The 23,830-nt window shown below is 39.5% G+C and overlaps 1 protein-coding gene across 3 annotated transcripts in view; it reads right to left on the bottom strand.

The window, feature by feature from the left end:
- Nucleotides 1-23,830, bottom strand: part of Kcnq5 (potassium voltage-gated channel subfamily Q member 5) — a 611,319-nt gene that overhangs the window by 103,993 nt on the left and 483,496 nt on the right. For all 3 annotated transcript variants that reach the window (XM_085835922.1, XM_085835940.1, XM_085835933.1), the window contains 3 exons: nt 19,744-19,919; nt 19,361-19,486; nt 986-1,096 (listed from right to left, as the gene is read on the bottom strand). In XM_085835922.1, the coding sequence (XP_085692048.1) occupies nt 986-1,096; nt 19,361-19,486; nt 19,744-19,919 (413 nt within the window). The remainder of the gene's footprint in view (nt 1-985; nt 1,097-19,360; nt 19,487-19,743; nt 19,920-23,830) is intronic.

The raw sequence follows: 23,830 nt of genomic DNA on the forward strand, positions 1-23,830 counted from the left end.
TGAGGCATAATATCCTGGTATGTACATAGTCTGTACAGTCTCCTGCCACGGTTTTGAGTGGTATGGGCCTGAACCAGCTGGCCAGTGGAAAGTTGGAACCTGAGTGTGGGAAGGGCAGGAGTGTCCTCTGAGGTCATTTACTGTCAAAGGACAAGAACTGTGATCTAATGTCTGTGGTACTGAATATCCCCATCTGACCTCAGTGCACTCAGCTTTCTCTGGCATGTGCTCTCAGGTTTCAGTTTGCCAGAGGTGGCACATGGGATGCCTGCTGCCTGGAAAAGGAGGAGATTATTTTTCTTCTGCACACCTGTTGTGGCTGACCCTCAGTTCTTACTGTCGCCTCCCTGATGCCCAGCTCCACCTCAGATGGAGAGGCCAAAAAAATGATGTCCGGAGGGAAGAGGCAAATGGTAACGTCATGTCCAACTGCCTTTAAAGAAACAAGAGGCTAAAATGACCAGAAAGTCAAGCCTCGTCCTTTGAAGAGAAACTAATCAGGAGCCCAGAGGGAGATAAATGTGTTCTTCATTCTGATAAAATGCAGAAACTGCTCATAAAGAAAAAAAGAATCAATGGCTGTGACACTTGTATAAATCATCTGACACATTTACAACTCTTATGCTTCTCATTCAAGTGTTTGGGAAGAAGAAAGAACTCCTGTGAACATCTGTCTTTCCACTTGTGTACATTATAAACCAAATTGCAGTAATTAGTTTAAATGAAGCTATCTTTAAATCTTTATAAACATTTAAGATGGATCAGTGGCATGTTGATGAAAACAATCTGAATTATTTGTTTATACAGATCTAGCCAGTATTGGAGATTCAGGATACTATTTTATACATCATCTACCTAGATGCACTTAGAACGAAAGCAACATTTATTAGAATAATAGTGTTGGTCAATGAAATAGATTCGTTCCTCAGAACACTAATGTGTGAGAACCCAGTTGAAGCAGCTTTGTTGTTGAGAGGATACTCACAGCAGGAAGTGCAAAGAAAGAAATGCCAAGGAGTGCGAAGCCTGCAGAGAGCAGTCTTCCCAGCCACGTTAGGGGTGTTTTGTCTCCATAGCCAATGGTTGTCAGTGTGATCTGGAAACAAAGTCAACAGAACATCCAGCTTAAGTACTTGAGAAGGAAGTTAGGACCTAGGAACGGGAGACAAAACAGTACCTCCACTAAATCATGATGCAAGAAGTCTTGCTGGCACATTCTCTTCCTGCACTTTAATTTTCCATGACGCATAACAGCACTTCTCTTTGTTTAAGGGAAGGAATAACCTGCATATTTTGTCCTCCCTTTTAATACAGTCTCCAGTTTGTCCATGTGTATTCAAAGGCAAGTTACTGGGGTAAGAAGATTATCTTCCCTGATATGGAAGAGATAGCTCTGGGGGTTTATAAGTTAATGCCCCAATCGATGATTTATTTAATAAGACTGTTTATTATTTTCTTAAAGCCTTAAGCATTCAATATACATTTTATGATTTGCAGTGGAACAAAAAGGATAGGAATATAGTTCTTGTCCTGAGATAATTATGACAGTAAGGGAGGCATGATATAGGCATCCAACTAAAACAGGAAGAGAGGCATAAAGGAATTTTAATGGTGTGTGTGTGTGTGTGTGTGTGCATGTCTTGTATGAGTGTGTGTGTGTATGAATGTGTATAATATGTAGATTTTCAGTCAAAATATTGTGTCATCAGCAAACAATAAGTCTTTTAATTCTTCCTTCCTGGTTTGAATGCCTCTTATTTCTTTTCTTGCCCAATTGTTCTGGACATGATTTCCCATACTATCTTTTTTTTTTAAATAAGTTTAAAAATATTTATTTTTAAATGTGTGTGAGCAGGTGGGTAGGAATGGGTATCTCATGCAAGCAGAGGTCAGGAGATAACTTGCTGAAGTTGGTTTTCTCCTTCCATCACACAGGTCACTGGAGTCAAACATATTGTTGTACTTGGTGGCAAGTGATTTTACTGGCTGAACAATTTCATTGGACTGGCATGCATTCCTAATTTTTTTCTTTTTTTAATTTTTAATATTTTTTTATTATGTATTTTCCTCAATTACATTTCCAATGCTATCCCAAAAGTCCCCCATACTTCTCCCCTTCCTACCCACCCATTCCCATTCTTTTGGCCCTGGCATTCCCATGTACTGGGGCATATAAAGTTTGCGTGTCCAATGGGCCTCTCTTTCCAGTGATGGATTCCTAATTTTTAAATAATAAAAAAGGATTCTATTTCAATTAGGTGTGTGTGTGTGTGTGTGTGTGTGTGTGCACATGTTTAGATATATGCTAGTAAATACAGCCCCAACACAGGTCAGAGGCTATGGTTCCCTTCCAAGCTGGAGTCCTGGGTGGTTATGAATCACCTGATATGGATGCTCTCCCTCTGGAAGAGCAACAAACTCTCTTACCCATTGAACCATCACTCCAACAATTTTCTGGATATAATGAGTTTATTTGAAATAAGCTGGGCATGGAAAGACAAATACCATAGTTGTTTTCCTTTTCAAAATTCTTTCTTTTAGTTTTGAGATTATAATAACACGATAACATCATTTCCCCTTCCCGTTTCTCCCTCCAAACTCTCCTACAAACTTTTCCTTGTTCTTTTTGAAACATATAGCCATCTTTATATTAATTTTTACTATATACATATGTTTATATGCTCATGTACGCACACACACATACAAACTCTTAAGTATTGCTCAGTCTGTATAAAGTTACTTGTTTGTTTCTAGGGCTGACCATTTGGTACTGGATAACCAATTGTGTGCTCTTCCCTGTGGAATTTAATTTCTCCTGACTCAGCATTCCTTAGTTTCCTGTAGTTCTTTCTATGGGATTGACACCTCCTGGGCTTTCTCTTACCATGTTGGCTATCTATTCTTGTTCTTGTTCAGCTCCTGTTTAGGTGGCCATGTTGGGGAGAGTTTATGGGTGTAGCTCCCAACATTCATAGGTTACACAATCTCACAGCAAACTCCTTGTTTCTCTGGCTCTTGCAGTCTTACTATGCCCTCTTCTCCAATGTTCCATGTGAAACCCCTGGTGTATTCCCTCTTATTGTACTCATGAACCCCATTATCCACTCAGTTGCTCAAAGCAGAAGCCTTAGGCTCATCCCAGTTTTTCCTCCTTATCTCTCCCTTCATTGGACCTATCAGCAAATCCCATTGATTCTGTGTAAGATGTTAGAAATCCCACCTGCTATCACGTTGGCCACCTGGCAAGCCAAGTTTGCATGAGTTTATGTTGTACCTGCTTATGTTTGCCTTTCCTCTGGTTCTTTCTCTATAGATCTAAAAGGAATGGCATTTTCTCATTCCCTTCTAAGAAAAAAATGTTTCAATGGTTTTCTATTTGATTTCCCAAACCACGGAAAATCATGGTTGTCCCATCAGTGAAATTCTTCTTTACCAAATCTTCCCAGGGCTCCTTACTAACTTTTAGATCTCTCAACTATTCTTTCATGGAGGAAGGTTTCTCTATTTTGTCTGCAATAGTCTCTTGTTACTGTATATATCCATAGCTAATTACTGCCTTCCTTCCTTCCTTCCTTCCTTCCTTCCTTCCTTCCTTCCTTCCTTCCTTCCTTCCTTCCTTCCTTCCTTCTGTCTTTCCTTCCTCAATTCTTTATTTTCTTCTACTTACTTTATCTTCTTCTTTCCTTCATTCTGTGACAGGGTCTTTTCCATAGTTATCCAGCTATCTTCAAATTTGCAATCTTTCTGCTTTTATGTCCCAAGTGATGAAATTACAGAGACACACCAAGACCATCTGTGCTCCTTGTTTTATGATAGCACTTGTAACAAGTTCTAGTAATGTGACAGCATTTATAACAAGTACTGGATCCATCCCAAAAGGAATAAAGATGACCTGTATTTTATTATCTTCCCAACATCTAGCATGGTGCTTGGTACCAATAATGGAGAACTCAGTTTTTAGAAAATAATTAAAGGACCCTTTCAAGATTATTGGCAAGAAATTGAGAAATATGGGACAGAAACTCCTATAAACCCCTAGCTGTAGGAAAGGCTTCCGATGATGGGCTTGTACATGGTTTACGAAGGGTGAAGCTGAAAAGGGAAAGGATAATGGCTTTATGATGGGGTAGGACATCCAAAGAGGCAGAAGAAAATGGAATGAAGAACATATCTTGCAGGTGTTAGCCTTGGCAGGATGAACAAACTTTCCTGTGGGAGATAATGTAGGCACAGTATGAATGGGGATGGGAATGGGGAAGGTGTTGACAATGTTGCTAATCACCCAGAAAAAGTTGGAGACTTTTGAGGGAAACCAGAGGCCTAGGGGAGGGGAAAATGCTTGGGACAGTGGGAGGGCATCAGGTGCAAGTCAGCAAGAGGCCTGTGGGTGGAAGAGCTCATCCAGGGCTGCAGAGAGGGAAAGTATGCTGACACCAGTAGTCAATGGAGTCTAACTGCAACAACATCAGTATGAGACTCTCAAATATACTTCTCAATACTACCAAAACCAAAGTTTTGTTTTAATTTTATTGTATTTTAAGCAACCATTGTTTTTCTGCCAAATCGCTTAATCTTTTTGCAATAATTTATTGATAATAGCCCACTGAAGGAACATTGCCTGGCTTTGCTATGGAGGAAAATGTGACATTTCATGGTTGCATTGTGTTTCTGTAACACAAAGTTATAGTTCAGGTTCTTAGAGAGTAGAATTCAATGCACTGCATCTAAATCTGTAGAATGGGACACAGCAAAGTGACTATATTATGTTTTATACTGGTAAATTTTTTTCTCTCCCAGGAATGGTAGTAACATAGAAACAGAATATTGTAGGTTCAGGGAAATTGGCTCAACTTCCCTTGGATTTTGGTGAAGAGTAGGGTTACCCGTCTGCCCTGTGATTTGGGCTTCTAAAATAACCACATCGACAGAACCTGGTGGAACTAGTAGCCAAATCTCATTTCTCAATAAATTATTCCTCTCTCAATTCAAAGAAACTCAGGAAGTTTTTGGTTTGATGCTTAGGGATGAATGTCCCAAAACCATGAGTCAAATCCTTCATCCCTTTAGCTTGTTCAGTTACAGACAAGTGAACTATAACTAGTATACTTCTTGGTTGTGGAAAGTTCATGCTGGGGTAGCCAGCTCACTGTTTACACAGGCGCCAAGAGATAGAAGCCCTCTTGATGCTTCCCATCCTAGGCTTATGATAAACCATGAAACATTTCTGCCGTCTAGAGACCTCCCATCTTTGTCTGGGCACAGAAATGATTCATTTCATGTAGGTTCAGTGTCATAGAAATGGAGGCCCTATAGATACCAGTTTTCAGTGTATTTAGAGAGAATCCTAGAGCTTATTTTGGAGATCCGAGATTGGCTGCATAGGGGATTGTCAGAGGCTGTAAGGAAGTTGCAATTGGACTTCAGAGTTGAACTGGGTGGCAGGGACAATTGACTTCTTTTCTGGAAAGACTTCCTATGTCTCTAAGATCCCAGCTGTATTCTGACGGTCTAGTGAGGTAAGATGACTTGTTTATTGTGCTGCATATCTTCCATATTGCAACCACTGTCACACACAGAGTATTTCAGCAACTCTCAGTCATAAGGGCAGTTGGTGACTCTTAATTATACTATACAATTAACAGTGATTTGAGATAGTTGGACTTTGAAAGAGCATTGATTTTTGGAGAAACTAAATCTAACGGTAGAGTGCTGCTATGGCAGAAACAATAAATAAGGCACCTCTTTTCCATGCCAGTCTCTGTAGAACAGGAATCCAACATCAGATAAATGACATAGTTCCTCCTCTGCAGATACCTCCATCAACCCCTGAGTTGTATAATTCCTTGTCGGCTCTTTATATGCATAGGACATTAGGGTGTAAGGGTTGAGCACAGTGGCAATGGAACTGGAATCAAATCCAATGTCTCTGCTCATCCCGGGTGAGTCATGAGGATGCCTCAGAGCTGCACACAGGCTGGGTGGGTGTGGATGACAGGGATTACTGGGTGGGTCCAGGATGATACAGAGCATTGATGTGTAGTTACTTAATGGCTTATGCTTGTACTAAGACATTTTGGATAATTCCTGAGTCAAAGCATTTTATTCTTTTCTATTTCATCCAATGTTAAAAGTGAATCATAATATATTAGAGTTTTGCTTTGCATACGAAACATAAAGGAATGAGTTGAACTTTGGTGCAGCATAGTCAGTGAAAAGTGAGTCTTATGAGGCAGCCCTGTTACTCTCTGTGTGGGAGATCATTTTCTAATACTATATTAATGCATGATAATACACACAACAGTTAAGGACTTTTCTTCCTTAACTGTGGAACAAATACAGGGACTTTCTCATATTGGCAAATACCCTTTCTCTGAGCTATCTTCTAAGTTTCAGAGAAGGCTTCTTAATAGAAAGTTCTATGACAGCTAGTTTTCTACTTAGAAGTTTCATAACAGCATATCATCTTAAAACTAAATTATATATATATATATATATATATATATAAAACATACACACACATATAATTTATAAAATGTATATAAAACTTTATTGCTCCCTAAAACACATAGAGGTACGCTCATTTCATAACATTCCTTGTGAAGAATAGGGAGTCTACTTCATATTTTTATATAATATTTTGCAGATACCCTCACCAAAATATATAATATTTTGTATAAACCTCACCCATAATGCATCAAATTTTGATGTTTTATAAGTTATGTTTTAAAAAAGATTTATTTTATACATGTAATTGTTTTGCCTGTATGTATGTATGTATGTATGTATGTATGTATGTATGTATATGCATTATATGTGTGCCTGGTGTCTACAGATACCAGAAGAAGATATCAGATTCCCTGGAACTGGATTTACAGAAGGTTATGAGTTACCATATAGATTCTGGGAATTAAACCAAGGTTCTCTGCAAAAACAAGTGCTCTAAATCGGTTATTGCACACAAGTTACATGTGTGTGTATGTTTAGCATGAACTCCAGTTTTATGAAATGATCTAAATACTATAAATCCCTAGATTTGTAGGATTTTCCCCTCAACAGAGTTGTGTGTTCACACTTGACTTTATAGTAATAATATTTCAGCATTTTGCATTTTGAGCTTCTAGAAAACATTATTTTCCATTTTCATAAACCATTCATCTCTCTGTACCATGCACTATCAGTGTGCTGGCTAGTTTTACATTAATTTGACACAAACTAGAGTTATCAGAGTGGAGGAAGCCTCAGTTGAGAAAATACGTGTATAAGAATGGGCTGCAGGTCAACCTGTAGAGTATTTTCTTAAGGGGAGAATCTGGTCTGTTTATATGTGATGCCACTCCTGGTCTTGTGGTCTTAAGTTCTATAAGAACGCAGGTTGAATTTCTGATCTCTCCAGGACTTTTAACAAGAAGGATTATGAGATTTTGTCAAAGGCTTTTTCAGCATATATTGAGATGCTCATGTGGTTTTATTTCCTTTGAATTTGTTTATATAGTGGATTGCATTGATTGACTTTTCATATATTGAACTGTTCCTGCATCCCTGGGATGAAACCTATTTGATCGTGGTGAATAGTAGTTTTAATGTGTTCTTGGTTTTAGTTTGGGAGTATTTTATTGAGTATTTTTGCATCAATATTCATAAGCAAAATTGGTCTGAAGTGCCCTTTCTTCGTTGGGTCTTTGTGTGGTTTAGGTATCAGCGTAACTGTGGCTTCATAGAATGAATTAGGTGGTGTTCCTTCTGTCTCTATTTTGTGGAATAGTTTGAGGAGTATTAGTATTAGCTCTTGTTTGAAGGTCAGGTAGAATTCTGCACTAAAACCTTCTGGCCCTTGGCTTTTGTTGTTGTTGTTTTGGGAAGTTCTTAATGACTGATTCTATTTCCTTGGAGTTTATGAGACTATTTAGGGTTTATCTATCCTGTTGATTTTTTCAAAGAACCAGTCCTTGGTTTTGTTGATTATTTGTATCATTTTATTTGTTTCTAATTGGTTGATTTCAGCCCCGATCCTCCCTGATTACTTCCTGCCGTTTACTCCTCTTTGGTGCGCTTGCTGCTTTTTTGTCTAGAGCTTTAAGACATGCTTTTCAGTTGCTGAATTGAGAACTTTCTAATTTCTTTATGGAGGCACTTAGTGCTATGATCTAGGTTAGAAGAGAGGTACGTGTGGGGTATGGAGGAGTAGGTGGAAGGGAAGATGTGGTTGGGATGCATTGTATGAGAAAAGAGAGGAGGAGTTGGCTTGGGAGGGTTCAGCCTGGTGGTACTAGTCTATAATCCTTGTACATAGGAGGTTAAGGTAGGAAGATTGTGAGCTGTAGGCTAGCCTGGGTTACCTAGTAAGACCCTGTCTCAGAAAAACCACAGGTTAGTGAGATGGCTTAGTGGATGACACAGCTTTCAGTGTAAATCTGATGACTTGAGTCTGATTCAAAGATGCTAAATTTAAAAGGCAGATGCACTGATACAGGTTTGTAATTCCAACATCCCTATGGAATGATGAAGGTTGAGATGGGAGAATCACCTGGAAGTTCATGAGTCTGCTAGTCTAGAGTACACAGTGGAGAGAACAAAATCGACCAAGTCTCAACAGAATGGACGAAGAGAACCCACTCCTGAAAACTGTCTTCTAACCACATATATGTGGCTGTGAATGCCTGCTTCTACAGACATGTGCCACACACAGACTTGGTAATAAGTTAGATGATAACTACAAAAGCAACAAATAAAAACCAACAAAACAAAACAAAGTAAAAACAACACAACATAAACAAAAATGGAAGCTGCTATTGTCACGTTTTCACACTGATTAGGTTAGAGATATTTTTCTCTCAAGTTGATTAATTCCATTATAAAAGTAGGAGGCTTTTTTTTTCTCTCTCTCTCTTTCCTTCAGGGAAGAAATCAACAAATGTTCTGTGGCACAATTATGAATGCATAACTAGCAATACTAGTTTTTTAACTAATGCATTCATGTGAACAAGTTAAAAATAGACTGTATTTAACAGCATGGCATAATTTCTCCATAAAGGGGGTCTTTGAAGAAGGACAATTCCACTGCAGTAGCAGTAATACAATTATTCCCTCTCCTCTCCTCTCCTCTCCTCCTCTCCTCTCCTCTCCTCTCCTCTCCTCTCCTCTCCTCTCCTCTCCTCTCCTCTCCTCTCCTCTCCTCTCCTCTCCTCTCCTCTCCTCTCCTCTCCTCTCCTCTCCCCTCTCTCCCCTCTCTCCCCTCTCTCCCCTCTCTCCCCTCTCCTCCCCTCTCCTCCCCTCTCCCCTCTCCCCTCTCCCCTCTCCCCTCTCCCCTCTCCCCTCTCCCCTCTCCCCTCTCCCCTCTCCCCTCTCCCCTCTCCCCTCTCCCCTCTCCCCTCTCCCCTCTCCCCTCTCCCCTCTCCCCTCTCCCCTCTCCCCTCTCCCCTCTCCTCTCCTCTCCTCTCCTCTCCTCTCCTCTCCTCTCCTCTCCCCTCCCCTCCCCTCCCCTCCCCTCCCCTCCCCTCCCCTCCCCTCCCCTCCCCTCCCCTCCCCCTTCCTTTTCCCCTCCCCTTCCTTCTTGCATAAACAGCTGATTTCAGAGAGTGTGTGGTCCTCTAATCTGACAGTCAACCTTGATATTTGCACTGTTGACTCAGAATGGTTTTCTCTGGTTCAAAGATCAGAGTGTCCTTCAGTGGGCGGCATCATAGAATCTGGATTCTTCCATGGCAGGTTCCTTTAGGATATTATCATTCATGGTGTTTTTTCAGGCTTGAGGTCAAATATATAATAATAGTAATGGCTGATATTTTCCTAGTGTTTGATAGACCATCTCCATGTCCCAATCTCATTCCATAATCATAGCATAGCTGTATTTTGTCAATATGACTACCTCTATTGTAATACAGGTAATGATTACTTAATACCAATCTCCATGGACTAGATAGATGGCTCAGTGGGTAAGAGAGACTGACACATAAGCACAAAGACCTGAGCTCAAACCCCAAGAACCTATGTGAATAGCTGAGTGCAGAGATATACACCTGTAGCCCCATCCATCACTGTAGAAGTGAGAGACAGGGGAATGACTGGGACTACCTGAACATTAGCCTACCTCTAGCTTCAGTGAGAGATCCTATCTATGTCAAAGAAATGAAATGGTGGGTGGAAGAACAGAACACTTGGAGTCCTCCTCTAGCTTCCACATAAATATGTGTTCCCATTCCAGTACACATGTCCAGTCACATATACCTGAGATGAAACCAATACTAATCCTTCAGCAAATCACAATGTTGTTTCTAGAACTCAGGTCTCTTGAGTGTGTTTCTTCTCTTTTAAAACAGCATGTGTCAATGCCTATAGAATAAAGCTATCAAAAACAAATGTCCAGACACAGGTACCAGCTGACACTGTTAAAGGATCAGAATTCCTAAAGAAATGGGAGAGCTGTGCACTTCATCAACGCATGCTGTTAAGGTAAATGTGAGACTCAGAGGTGCTTAGAGCAGGATTTGGGGTGGGTGGCTGGAGTGTGTGGGTGTTTGGTAGCTGTGAATGCTCATGAATCATTAGGAGCTGCTACGTTGATTCTCTTAGGCTAAATAAAGCTTTAGGTAAAGCATTGACAGTAAAAAAACAATCATTTACTTTAACTACATGCACTGGTACTAATTTAGAAAATGATGCTTTGTACAATAATGCAGAAAACACTTTTACCGGTGAATGCAAAGTAAGGAGGCCTGATTCTTTGAAGGACGACCGGTGCTATCAAGGACAATGGTATCCTTCTTCATTCCCCATGTATTTTACACACAGATTTGGGGTGTGAAACACATTGTGCACATGGTACACTATATTGCATATTGAAAGTTCATAAGATTTTTGGCATGAGTTCTGAGACTTTACTTGGCTGATATAAATTCTTCTGTATATCTGAAATAATCTCTTCAAGGACACAGTCTCAACTGGATTCTGTATTCAGATATCATCCTATCTGCTTTTAGATAGAGTCCTTCTCTCTGCTATTACACACATTAAAAAAAAAAACCATAGCACTAGCTTTATTACAAGAGAGAACAGTAAATAGAAAAAATGGTGGTCTTCTAGAGCAGGTCATTATCAGAAAAATTCTATATCAGCAAAACTAGATCTTAAATTATTTCAGAATAAATCTAAAGTAATTAAGAAGGTTAAAAAATAACAGGAAAGAGGGAGATAACAGAAAACAACTTTATAAAATCCTATTCTTAAATTATTTCTGAATAAATATGAGGTGATTGGACAAGAATAAAATAGTGCTAGGATGATTGAAGAAACAATAGCACCCAGACCCTGAACTCCAGAGCAAGGAACATATGGAATTAGCTTGTTCACCCCATCCATGGCCTACCATGACAACCCTGCTCCCAGTTACCACTATGAGGCCAGAAATCATTTCATGACAACTTCCAATTCCCAAGCCCCCACTCTGTTTAGACTGTGTGTTTGTAATAAAGAATACAGTTTTCCTTTCTTCTGATGTTTTGGCAGACACTTCTATTTAAAATCCTTAACATCAGTGTCTACACACCAAACAGCTACCATCTATGTCTCTGTGAACTTGCTGTGGTCTTGGTACCAAATCTTGAGTATCTGTTATCTCACACAGTAAGGAGGACACATTCCTTTGTTTCTCATCATGGAATTGTGTTCAGGACTGTACATTGGCAATCCCACCAACAATGGAGGAGTGTTCCTCTTTCTCCACATCCTCGCCAGCATCTGCTGTCACCTGAAGTTTTGATCTTAGCCATTCTGACTGGTGTGAGGTGGAATCTCAGGGTTGTTTTGATTTGCATTTCCCTGATGATTAAGGATGTTGAACATTTTTCCAGGTGCTTCTCAGCCATTCGGTATTCCTCAGGTGAGAATTCTTTGTTTAGCTGTGTACCCCATTTTTTAATGGGGTTATTTGATTTTCTGAAGTCCACCTTCTTGAGTTCTTTATATATATTGGATATTAGTCCCCTATCTGATTTAGGATTGGTAAAGATCCTTTCCCAATCTGTTGGTGGCCTTTTTGTCTTATTGATGGTGTCTTTTGCCTTACAGAAGCTTTGCAATTTTATGAGGTCCCATTTGTTGGTTCTTGATCTTACAGCACAAGCCATTGATGTTCTGGTACAACCACTCTGTCAATCAATCTGGTGGTTCCTCAGAAAATTGGACATAGTACTACTGGAGGATCCTGCAATACCTCTCCTGGGCAGAAGGTATCCAGAATATGTTATATCCAGAATATGAATATATCCAGAAGATGTTCCAACTGGTAATAAGGACATTTGCTCCACTATATTCATAGCAGCCTTATTTATAATAGCCAGAAGCTGGAAAGAACCCAGATGCCCCTCAACAGAGGAATGGATACAGAAAATGTGGTACATTTACACAATGGAGTACTACTCAGCTATTAAAAACAATGAATTTATGAAATTCCTAGGCAAATGGATGGACCTGGAGGGTATCATCCTGAGTGAGGTAACCCAATCATAAAAGAACTCACATGAGATGCACTCACTGACAAGTGGATATTAGCCCAGAAACTCAGAATACCCAAGATACAATTTCCAAAACACATGAAACTCAAGAAGAACAAAGACCAAAGTGTGGTCACTTTGCCCCTTCTTAGAATTGGGAACAAAACACCCATGGAAGGAATTACAGAGACAAAGTTTGGAGCTGAGATGAAAGGATGGACCATCTAGAGGCTGCTGCACCCAGGGATCCATCCCATAATCAGCCTCCAAACGCAGACATCATTGCATGCACCAGCAAGATTTTGCTGAAAGGGCCTTGATATAGCTGTCTCTTGTGAGGCTATGCCGGTGCCTGGCAAACACAGAAGTGGATGCTCACAGTCAGCTATTGGATGGAACACAGGGCCCCCAATGGAGGAACTAGAGAAAGTACCCAAGGAGCTGAAGGGATCTGCAACCCTATTGGTGGAACAACAATATGAACTAACCAGTACCCCCAGAGCTCATGTCTTTAGCTACATATGTAGCAGAAGATGGCCTAGTTGACCATCATTGGGAAGAGAGGCCCCTTGGTCTTGCGAACTTTATATGCCTCAGTACAGGGGAACACCAGGGCCAAGAAGTGGGAGTGAGTGGGTAGGGGAGTGGGGGTGGGTATGGGGGACTTTTGGAATAGCATTTGAAATGTAAAATAAGAAAATATCTAATTAAAAATACTGTACTTTGGCATTGATCACTGCTGACCACACTCCTGTATCTCCCTAAATATTGATGCTGGGGACAGCTCTTCCTATTTTAACTCAAGGATCTTTACTTTTAAAACTTGGAATTTAGTGGGGTACTGTATTTATAGATGGAACACAAATTGAATTCTGGTATCAAATGTTGGTACTTTGGACTCTTACTAAGTAGAATTGCCCTTTTCATAAAGCCTAGAACTAATAAACCTTCCAGTTTAGAGTGGTACACTTCAGTGTAGGGTGGTATACTCCAGGTTAGGGTGGTCTCATTTTCCCATTTAATCTAGATACTCCAGAGTTATTGAGGACCCCATCATATGCAACAGGGACAATTTCAATTAAAATGACATAAACAAGCTTTCCACAAAGGTCTTTAGTGACATATTATAAGTCAGTATCAATAATCTAAATTTCCTTAGCACTCAGATCTACTATATGCTATTTTTGTAATGAATAGAAATAATAATCTCTCTTATCTACACTTCATTTTTTAACCTTCAGACAACTCCATTAATGAGTCAGCCAATATAAACAAAACTGTTTCAGAGCCATAAGCCCTTATTTTCATTCCTAGAAGCTTGGTATGCTGAAAGATCTTTTTATTTACTTATTTTTACTTTGATAGCAAGCCTAGTGTTTTTTTTTTTTTGTTTTTTGTTTTTTTGTTTTTTTTTTTTTATGGAAACATAATTAGGCCATTCAGAAGCCTGTAAAGTACAGGTTAAACAGCAGTCAAAACAGTCTTCTTGAAGAGGAAATCATTGAAAATATGCTGCTTCTCCCTGCACATCGCAGAGATGACCTTTGAAAGCCTGCTTTGTTCGCGGCTCTGCCGAGAAGCTAGCTAGCTGGTGACTAAGCAAGAGTATATTAAGAGTTTCCCACACACAGTTTAACACACAACACAGCAATTTGTATTGGTAATAAAAAAAAAAGAGGAAGAATGGAAAGAGAGATAAAAAGCTGCCAGGCTTAATTTGCCAGCAACTGCATCTCAAAGGGGGAATAGGTGCCCCTGAATATCTCCATTAACTGAAATGTATTTGAATTATCCAAGAGGAGCAAACACCACACATGAATTCAGACTGCTGCAAAAAGGTTGGGCTCTGCATTGCCTTCCCCTAATCCCACGAAAACCCACCCACTTTCTCAGGTTACACCATATCGAACCACAGATAACAGGATTTCATTTAGTTTCTGTTTATTAGAGGTATTTCAAGAATGTCAAGTCTATTTCTGATCTCTATCCTTTGCCCAATGTTTCTTGTGTGTAGGGATGAAGAGTTGGAAATGAAACTTTTTTTTTTCTAAATTGACTTTGTGAGTTAACTCATAAAGCAATGAGTTTCATCATGACATTTTCTCTTATTATGTAGTACTTCTCATATGTGCATGCCATGATATTTTTTTCTCATGCATGCATGCATGCATGTCATTATATGATTTTGTTCTGAGTCATCCCTCTCCCAAATTCCTCTGGCATCCCAACTGTGTTGCTTTTTCTGATTATATTTCTCCCTACCTTTGTATTTTGCATGCATTTCATTACCTCTCTTCTCCCTACCACATGCATCAACCTCTTTCTCCTCTCCCACAGATCCAGCAGTGCCTCAATCACAGGTCAAGATGATGGGTTTCATGGGGCTAAGGGTGCAGTGTGTGTGTGTGTGTGTGTGTGTGTACACGTATGTATGTATAAACTAGTGTATGTGCATACACACAAACACACATCTATGTCTACACTTTCCACATTAGAGAAGGCATGCATTGTTAGTTTTTCTGCATCAGGATTATTTCACTGTGACAATGACGATCTCCATTTGCATCCACTTTCTTACAGATGTTATGGTTGCATTTTCCTTTGTGGCAGAAAAAAAAAAAAACCTCCACAATTGTCTATCTACTTTTATGGGACTATGGATGCATGTGAATGTGTGCACATACATGCACTCACATTTGTTCATATCTAGACTCATCTTAGAGAAAAACATGCACATCCAATCTGGTTCTATTGCCTAGGTACTATGAACAGTGCTACAGTAAACATCAGTGTGCTGTGTCTCATAGCATGCTGACTTAGAGTCCCTTGAGAATACACCCAGTAGTGATAGAGTCCTTTTTAGTTTGTTGAAGAAATTCCACAATGATTCCCACAGTGCTGTTCAGTACACATTCCCACCAACAGTGTATATGTTTTCCTTTTCTCCCTATCTTCACTAACATTTACTGTCATGCATTTCCTTGACAAGAGCCAGTCTGTCTGAGGTGGGAACGTTCCCAAACAGTTTTAATTTACATTTCCTCTATGGCTAAGTTTTGAATATATATATATATATATATATATATATATATATATATATATATATATATTCTTGAATCACTCTTGAATGCTAGCCATCTTTTTTGCCAATCTATGAACGAACGTGTCATCATCTTGACCTGTGATTGAGGCACTGCTGGATCTGTGTTTGCCTTTTGAGAAAGGCAAATATATATATATATATATATATATATATATATATATATATATATTTCAAGTACCTGTTTGCTATTTATTTTAGTTCTTTTGAGAACTGTCTGTCAAGTTCATTAGCTCATTTACTGACCTTATGGAATTTTTATGTTGAATTTTTACAGTTTATATATTTTAGATACTGATTTTTTGACTGATGTACACTCAGCAAAGATATTTTTCTCTTTCATTGTATAATCTGTTTTTTAAATAATAGACTACACTCTCACCAACAGCACAATCTTGAAGACATGCACTCAATGTTTTTAACAGCCTAAAATGTAGGAGAACATATCTCTAATTTTTCTTTGTGTAATGACTACTATATAATCAAAAATATATCAAATTCTGCTTGATTTAGTCCTGACAAATTTTCACTGTCTCTCACAGGAGTTCTAGCCACATAAATGAGCTTTGGATGATCAGTGGATTATTAGACAACACCAATTCAAGTCTGTGCTCCTCAAAAGGCAAACACAGATCCAGCAGTGCCTCAATCACAGGTCAAGATGATGACACGTTCGTTCATAGATTGGCAAAAAAGATGGCTAGCATTCAAGAGTGATTCATAAGTGAATTTTCCTCTGCAGAACAAAAGGAGTGGAAAAAATTTTACACAAATGGGAAAAGGGCTCTTGAGGGAGAAGGAGAGAGGAGAATACAGAAGAAACAGAGGAGGGTAAGGAGAACAGCAATATACAAGTGGTCTGAGAGAGGGAAGAAGAAAACTGAGGGATTCTTGGCGAGGCAGAAGGAAGGGGGTTGAATGCAGAAGAAGGAGGGAGGTGTGTAAAATACCAAAGGATTCTGAAACAGCAACAAGAAATCATACTAACTATCCATGTATAAAATAACCCCATAATACACCTAATTTCATATTTAAACATACATGCATAGTTTTAGCAAACTTTTCTCATCTGGGATGAGCATCTTCCCTCCAAGTGCCAAAGACCACATAATAAAAGTCTCAATACAGACATGAGAAAGATCTTCACTTGTTTTGTCTAAGAGCCTCCCAAAGCAAAGTCTATCACTGCTGCCCGTAGTCACCTCCCTAGGGGAGGAAGTTAGTTCCTTTTGCTGATGACACTATGAACTCTGTAAATCCAGAGCTGGGACTGCCTGTAATGTCCCCTCCCTGATGACTAGATTTCTTGGTATCAGAAGGCACCATTCAAGCTTCCACAAGAGGGAAGCAACCAAGTGTCCTATCCAACTCTGATTCCTATGAAGCACATCTACAGAACAATAACTCTGTTGGTACCGGAGTAGCCCACACACCTTAGTAGTAAGCAACAGCTCTCTAATTGGACTGACATTCTGTTAAACAAGAGGAAAAATCATTTCTGCTAGTGGAAACCTAGCCAACTATGCCCTGCTAATGAAGCCATGGTCACTGTAGGAGAATCTATAGTTAAAAATTTGGTAAACCAACCTATTCTCTAACAACAATATAAACTTAATTACGTATACCCACAGATTAGAATAGTCTTCACCTCTCATCAAGGTGACTTCTCTTTGCAACAGTGTTTACTACAGAAAACTACAACCAATCAAAATGAAGAACTCTAGAGCCTGGTCCCAGTGGATACATCTACAAAACACTCGTGCGTCCTAGACTCAGGGCATTGCAGAAAAGGTGGTAATAAGAGTGTCAGAATCAGAGAATCAGGAGTTTTCTGTGAGATTGTGTCTCCTAGTAATATCACAAGCTACACCCATAAATTGTCATTAACATGACTGGCCAAACGTGAGCTGAACAAGGACAACACCAATGGACAGAACAAAGTGGATGGAGAAAAGCCCAGGGAACCTCAACCCTAGACAATGAGCTGTAGGCAACTGAAGAAATCTGGGAATGGAAGAGGTGGTTTTCCCCACAGAAGAGCACACCAATTGGTTGTTTAGGGCCAAATGGTCAGCCCTGAAAATGTACATACAAGTAATGTTATATGTACTGTGTGGGTAATATTTAGGAATATACATATGTGTATATATATATACTAATAATTAGTAAGTAAAAGAAGTCATGAATTTGAAGGAGAATGGAGCAGGCTATAGGGGAGGGTTTGGAAGGCGAAATGGAAGGAAGCAATGTTGGAATTATAATCTCAAGAATAAAGTAGAAATATCTTTCACAATTATAAATGTTGTATGTTTCCATGTAACTCCCTTTTAAAACACCATAACCATATAAAATAAGAACTATAATTTTTATCTTGTATAAAGTATTCCCATGTACTATAAATTCTTTTTAGTGAGTGGGTTCCAAGTGACTGTTTTGTAAATTCTTCACAATGCAGGGAGAACTTTTGTCTGAAAGGAAAAAATGCATTATTCACAGTACACTCTTTCCAGACTATTGTGTTCTGCATCTTCATGACTTTTCTGAGCTATTTTGTAACTCTGTGAATTATAGATAACACATAGCAACAATAAATATTTGAAAAAATAATTTTTGCCATATATGTGTAAGTAAATTATATGTAGTGGATGTTCACTGATCTGCTTCCTATACCGTGAAAGCGGACAGATTTCCCTTTATTTATCCTATGTTTCAATATCCTGACATTTAGGAATTTTTCTGGGCTCTGCTCAGTATTATGAACTGACTGTCAAATGTGACTAATGAATTTTTAAAATGAATTAAATATAATAGGAAGCATGCATTTAATTTTTAATTCTCTGTCTCTGTCTCTGTCTCTGTCTCTGTCTCTGTCTCTGTCTCTGTCTCTGTCTCTGTCTCTCTCTCTCTAAGACAGGGTTTCTCTGTGTAGCCCTGGCTGTCCTAGAACTTTCTCTATAGACCAGGCTGGCTTTGATCTCACAGAGATCTACCTGTCTCTGCCTCCCTAGTGCTGGGATCAAAGGTGTGCGTCACATGCCCAGTTATTTTCATGCCCAGTTATTTTCTATTTGTATGACAAGTGTCATTCTTTGCTTTTACCTTCTTTGAACAATATTTGTAGCAGTATAAAGAAAAGGTGGACTTTTGAATGGGAAATATTATAATAAGGTACACATGATCTCTGATCTTCCAGCTCAGATGTGACCAGCATTCTCTTCTTGAGTGATTGATGCACTTAATTTTTCTCTCTTTGACTCAGCTGCTTTCCCATTTTTGTGTGTTTGTTATTTTTTGAAAGTGTTATGCTATGGAGCCCAGGCTGACTTTAAACTTGTGACCCTTCTGCCTTAGTATTCAGACTTCTGGGATTACAGGCCGGTACCACCATCTGCTTCTTCCTTTCTTTCTTTTGACAATTAAAACCCCTCTCTTTTCCTGGAGTGGTAAATCATGTCATTAATTGTCTATTTAAGTTAATAAAGTTAAAACAAATAATCCTAACATTTCATATTTTCAAAATGGTAATTTTTGCTTCAGAAACTGCTGAGCACTCAAAAAATATAAATGATAATTTATGTGTAAGTTTAATTTTGTTTGCCCCTAAAGGCACAGAAACTCCTCAGATCACTTAACAAATACCATACATTTCCATATTCATCCCTTTTGGAAGTTAATATTTTCATTGAGACCATTCATTGAAAACCACTATGTTATATTCAAGGGAGACATTCCATAATAGCTAATAGATAAAAACAGATTTTTTTATACTTACTGTGCCCCACCAGAGAGCATCCGCATATGTCGAAAACTCTTTATTGGCATCCTTTTCCACAAGATAGACAAGGAAGGATGAAAAAATAAGAACCAGAAATCCAATGTACCAGGCTGTGATTAGTTCCTAGGTATAAACGGAATGAAACATTTTAGAGGTGACAATATTTTTTGGAAATGGAAACATGAACTCTACATATGGTTCAATCATGTTCCTATTTCTAGGAAATATAACAAAGGCTTTAAAGTAATGCATTACGCATCAGGGCTTCAAATAGCTTGAAACACAATCTGGAGCAACTTCCTGTGTCAAGTTTATTAAACATTGCAATCAACAGAACATTTCAAAAATTTTCCTATACGGTGCAGAGAGCGCAGTTTTACCTTGCTGTGAGCATAAACCACAGAGCCGAGCAGCTTCCAGGTCCCTCCCCTTCTGTCCATGCGCACCATACGCAGGATCTGTAGGAACCGGAGACTTCTGAGCGCTGACGTGGCGAAAATATTACCCTGAGTTTTTGCAGAGACAACTGCTATTGAAGCGATGAGAACAATGGTATCTGCAAGAAACAGGTTGAGACAGCCATAAGTCACACAACTAACATATTTTATTTCTCAAAACTATTTCTGAAGCGTTCATGTGCATCGTTTTGAGTAAACAGAACTCTGCGCTCAGTTTCCCCTACCAGAACTTAGTAGGACTGCAGAGCTAAAAGGCCCAGAACACGGCTTACCTGTCACTTTAGCTCTGGTTCCTTGAACACTCTGCACTTTTACCTGCACAATTTTGAATCACATAAGCTTCAACAGATTGACAGCAGCCTCCAGAGAATTCAGTGTCTTGAGAAACTGCAGGGCTGGCTATGAAGTTTTCTTGCAAATAACTCTGTTTTTATTAACTCCCTCGTCTCAGCAAGAAGCTCCCATCTCAGCCCCCAACGCCGAGGTGGTTCTGGCTCCCTGGTTATTGGGATGGAGGAATCAGAGTCTATGCCCTGATGAAATGGCCTTGCTTGGTATAATACTGACTCTTGCTAGTGTTGCCAAACAATACCGCATTCTCTCCGATCCAACTGTTCTCTTCTGTTGTGGAGTCTGCAGTTTTGCCTACTGCTTAACAGAAGTCTCCAGTAATCTGAAAGCTCTAGGCTCTCAGTATGGTCTGTCAGCTTGGTGAAAGTTTTGTACACAAATCAAATATCACATCTGTTACAATACAGTATGCAATCATGCTCCATACACTTCATGTGGAAGCAGATAGTCGGGGTTTGATGTATTGGCATTGGTTTAAAAAATATCAGCTCTTTTTATAAAAGAGAAAGGACAACAAAATAAAAAAGAGAAATTGTAAAACAGAAAATACAAAGAGGACACAATCGCTAAAAACTAAATCTATATGTGATAGAAAGAGGGTTTTGAGGTCTTAGAAACAAAGGGACAAAGAATGGCACCTTTTGGCAACATTAGGGCTCACTTCTCTTCAATATGCTCCAGTCAAATTTCCTTCCTGCTTCAAGTAGGCTGTGCATGAGTGGGCTTCCACACTCCAAAGCTGAATTCTGCTCCAAGAGTGTAGGGTGTGGCACTTGACACGTTTCTGTGATTCTTTCTCAGGAATAACAGATGAATAAATGTACCTTCTTCGTTCAGATTTTCCTTCCCAGTGTGAACCTCCTTGTGTAAACTTATGCAGCATGTCCGCGTCACTCTGCTGGTGCCCCTCTTAGATCCTTGGTTTGTGAGAAAGGATCAGTGATTGGCAGCACAAGGACAAGACGGAGGATGTTTCTGGTCAGACCTGGACTCTAAGTTGTGTTGAGGCACCAGAGGGCCTCAAATGTATCTCTTTCTGCTGCTGAGAAGGTACTGAATGTGTTGCTGCAGACACCAACGACGTATTTTAAGCGAGTAGAATCTCAGTTAGCAAGCATATGCATCAATTAGTGTAGGCTAGAAAAGCATGTGAAAACTTGCATAGGTTATCACCATTAATTAGCTGTAGGGGGTAGGCAGTCAGGTGGTACTCGATACAGGAGATTTTTATTTTCCAAATTCTAAATTTTCACAGTGTCGGGGGTTTTATATATACAAATATAAATGGCTAGTAATGATACAGAATATCTAGCAAACAAAAATAGCTATCATGCCTTGTGTTCTCTATAATTTTTACACTGTATCTTTTAAAGATACTTTTATGTGTGTGTGCGTGTATCTGTGTGTCTATGTTTCTGTGTGAGTGTGTGCATGTGAGTACAGATGCCCACAGAGGTTAGCAGGTATTTGAGACCAAGGAGTAGGATTTACAGGCAGGTAAACCACCCACCTTGGCTGATGGGAACTATACCCTGGTTCTCTATGTAGTATGCTATCTTAACTGCAGCATAATCTCTCTAGATTCAGATTTATTTCTGAAAGTTTTTTGCTTGCATGTGTTCCTGGGTTCCACATGCGTGCTTGTTTTCCAGAAAGGCCAGGAGAAACCTTGAATCTGGAGTGACAGATGTTTGTGAGCCACCATGTATGCGGGTTCTGGGAACTGAGCCTGGGTTCTCTACAAGAGTAGAAAGTGCTTTTAGCCACTAAGCACTTCTCCAGCCATGTAAACTTATCTTGATTGTTAAGAAACTTATTAATTAGAACTTCTATGGATTTCATTTCCTAGATGAAGACATGAGATGTGGAATAAATGTATTGAATTGTCATTTTTTTTTTTAAAAAAATCAATTTGTCAATCTGTTAGACTAATACCTCAAGAATTATGCTATGAAGTTAGCACATTACGGAAAAACTAGAGAAAGTAAAAGGAACACTGCCAGTTTGAAGAAAATTTAAAATTAGTCACACAGTGATTCATAATCTAAATGTCTAAAGTCACGAAATGTGCAAAGGTAACTGCAGATTGGATTTAATACCGCCAGTGTAATTCTGATTGGAAGAGGAAACTAAAGTTTAGTAAAATGAGCAGTCAAATGACACAGAACACTTTTCCTTTCTTCCTTCCTTCCTTCCTTCCTTCCTTCCTTCCTTCCTTCCTTCCTTCCTTCCTTCCTTCCTTCCTTCCTTCCTCTTCTTTCTTTCTTTCTTTCTTTCTTTCTTTCTTTCTTTCTTTCTTTCTTTCTTTCTTTCTTTCTTTCTTTCTCTCTCTCTCTCTCTCTCTCTCTCTTTCACACACTTTCTTTTTCTTTCTCTTTTAATCAGCACCACCTATGGGATCTCCTAGGATACTATAGAAGTTCAGAGTAATTTTTTATTCACATATTTATTATGTGTCTTGTCAGTTAATTTAGTTTACAGAATGAAGGCTCCACAAACTTGAATCACTGGGTTTTTGGTTTTGTTTTCCTTCTTTTATGTAGCCTAAGAACTTAAAAAAATCTCCTGTTAAGGCCATCCAGAGACTGCTCCACCTAGGGATCCATCTCATCTTCAGATGCCACACCCAGACACCATTGCTGATGAAAGATGCACTTGCTGACAGGAGCCTGGTATAGCTGTTCCCTGAGAGGCTCTACCAGCACCTGACCAATACAGATGCAGACACTCACAGCCAATCATCAGACTGAGCCCAGGGACCCCACTGGAAAAGCTAGGGGAAGGACTGAAGCTGAAGGGGTTTGCAATCCCATAGGAAGAACAACAATATCAACCAACCAGACCCACCCCCCACCCTCGAGCTCCCAGAGACTAAACCACCAACCAAAGAGTACACATGGAGTGATCCATGGCTCCAGACACATATGTAGGAGAGGATGGCCGTGTCAGACATCAGTGGGAGGAGTGGCCCTTGGTCCTGTGGAGGCTTGATGCTCCAGTGTAGGGGGATACTAGAGCAGTGAGGCAGGAGTGGGGGAGGGGAGCACCCTCAGTGAGGTAAAAGGGAGGGGGAGAGGGGGAATGAGATGGGGGATTTGTGGAGGGGAAACAGGGAAGGGGATATCATTTGAAATGTAAAGGAATAAAGTGATTAATAATAATAGTTAAAAATCTCCTAAGTACTTCTAACAGTACACGCAGAGTGAAACTTACAGAAAAACATTAAGAATTAAGAAAAACTCATTAAGAATTACAGTGCAGGGCTGGTGAGTTGGCTCAGCAAGTAAAGGTAACTGCTGCCAAGCCTGATGATTTGAATTTGATTTCCACAACCCACATAGTGGGATAACTGACTACGACAAGTCGTCATCTGACATTAATACAGTGCCGTGGCAAGTCCTCCCAATAAATAATAAATAAAGCAATAAAAAAAAAACCCACCCATAGCTGTCTCCTGAGAGGCTCTGTCAGTGCCTGGAAAATAGAGAAGTGGATGCTCACCATCATCCATTGGACAGAGCACAGGATCCCCAATGAAGGAGCTAGAGAAAGAACCCAAGGAGCTGAAGGGGTCTGCATCCCTATAGGAGGAACAACAATATGAACTAACCAGTACCCCAAGAGTTCCCTGGGACTAAACCACCAATCAGAGAAATCA

Source organism: Mus caroli, unplaced genomic scaffold (genome assembly GCF_978045245.1).
Source record: "Mus caroli unplaced genomic scaffold, Mus_caroli_1 scaffold_1, whole genome shotgun sequence".
NCBI classification, from domain to species: domain Eukaryota; kingdom Metazoa; phylum Chordata; class Mammalia; order Rodentia; family Muridae; genus Mus; species Mus caroli.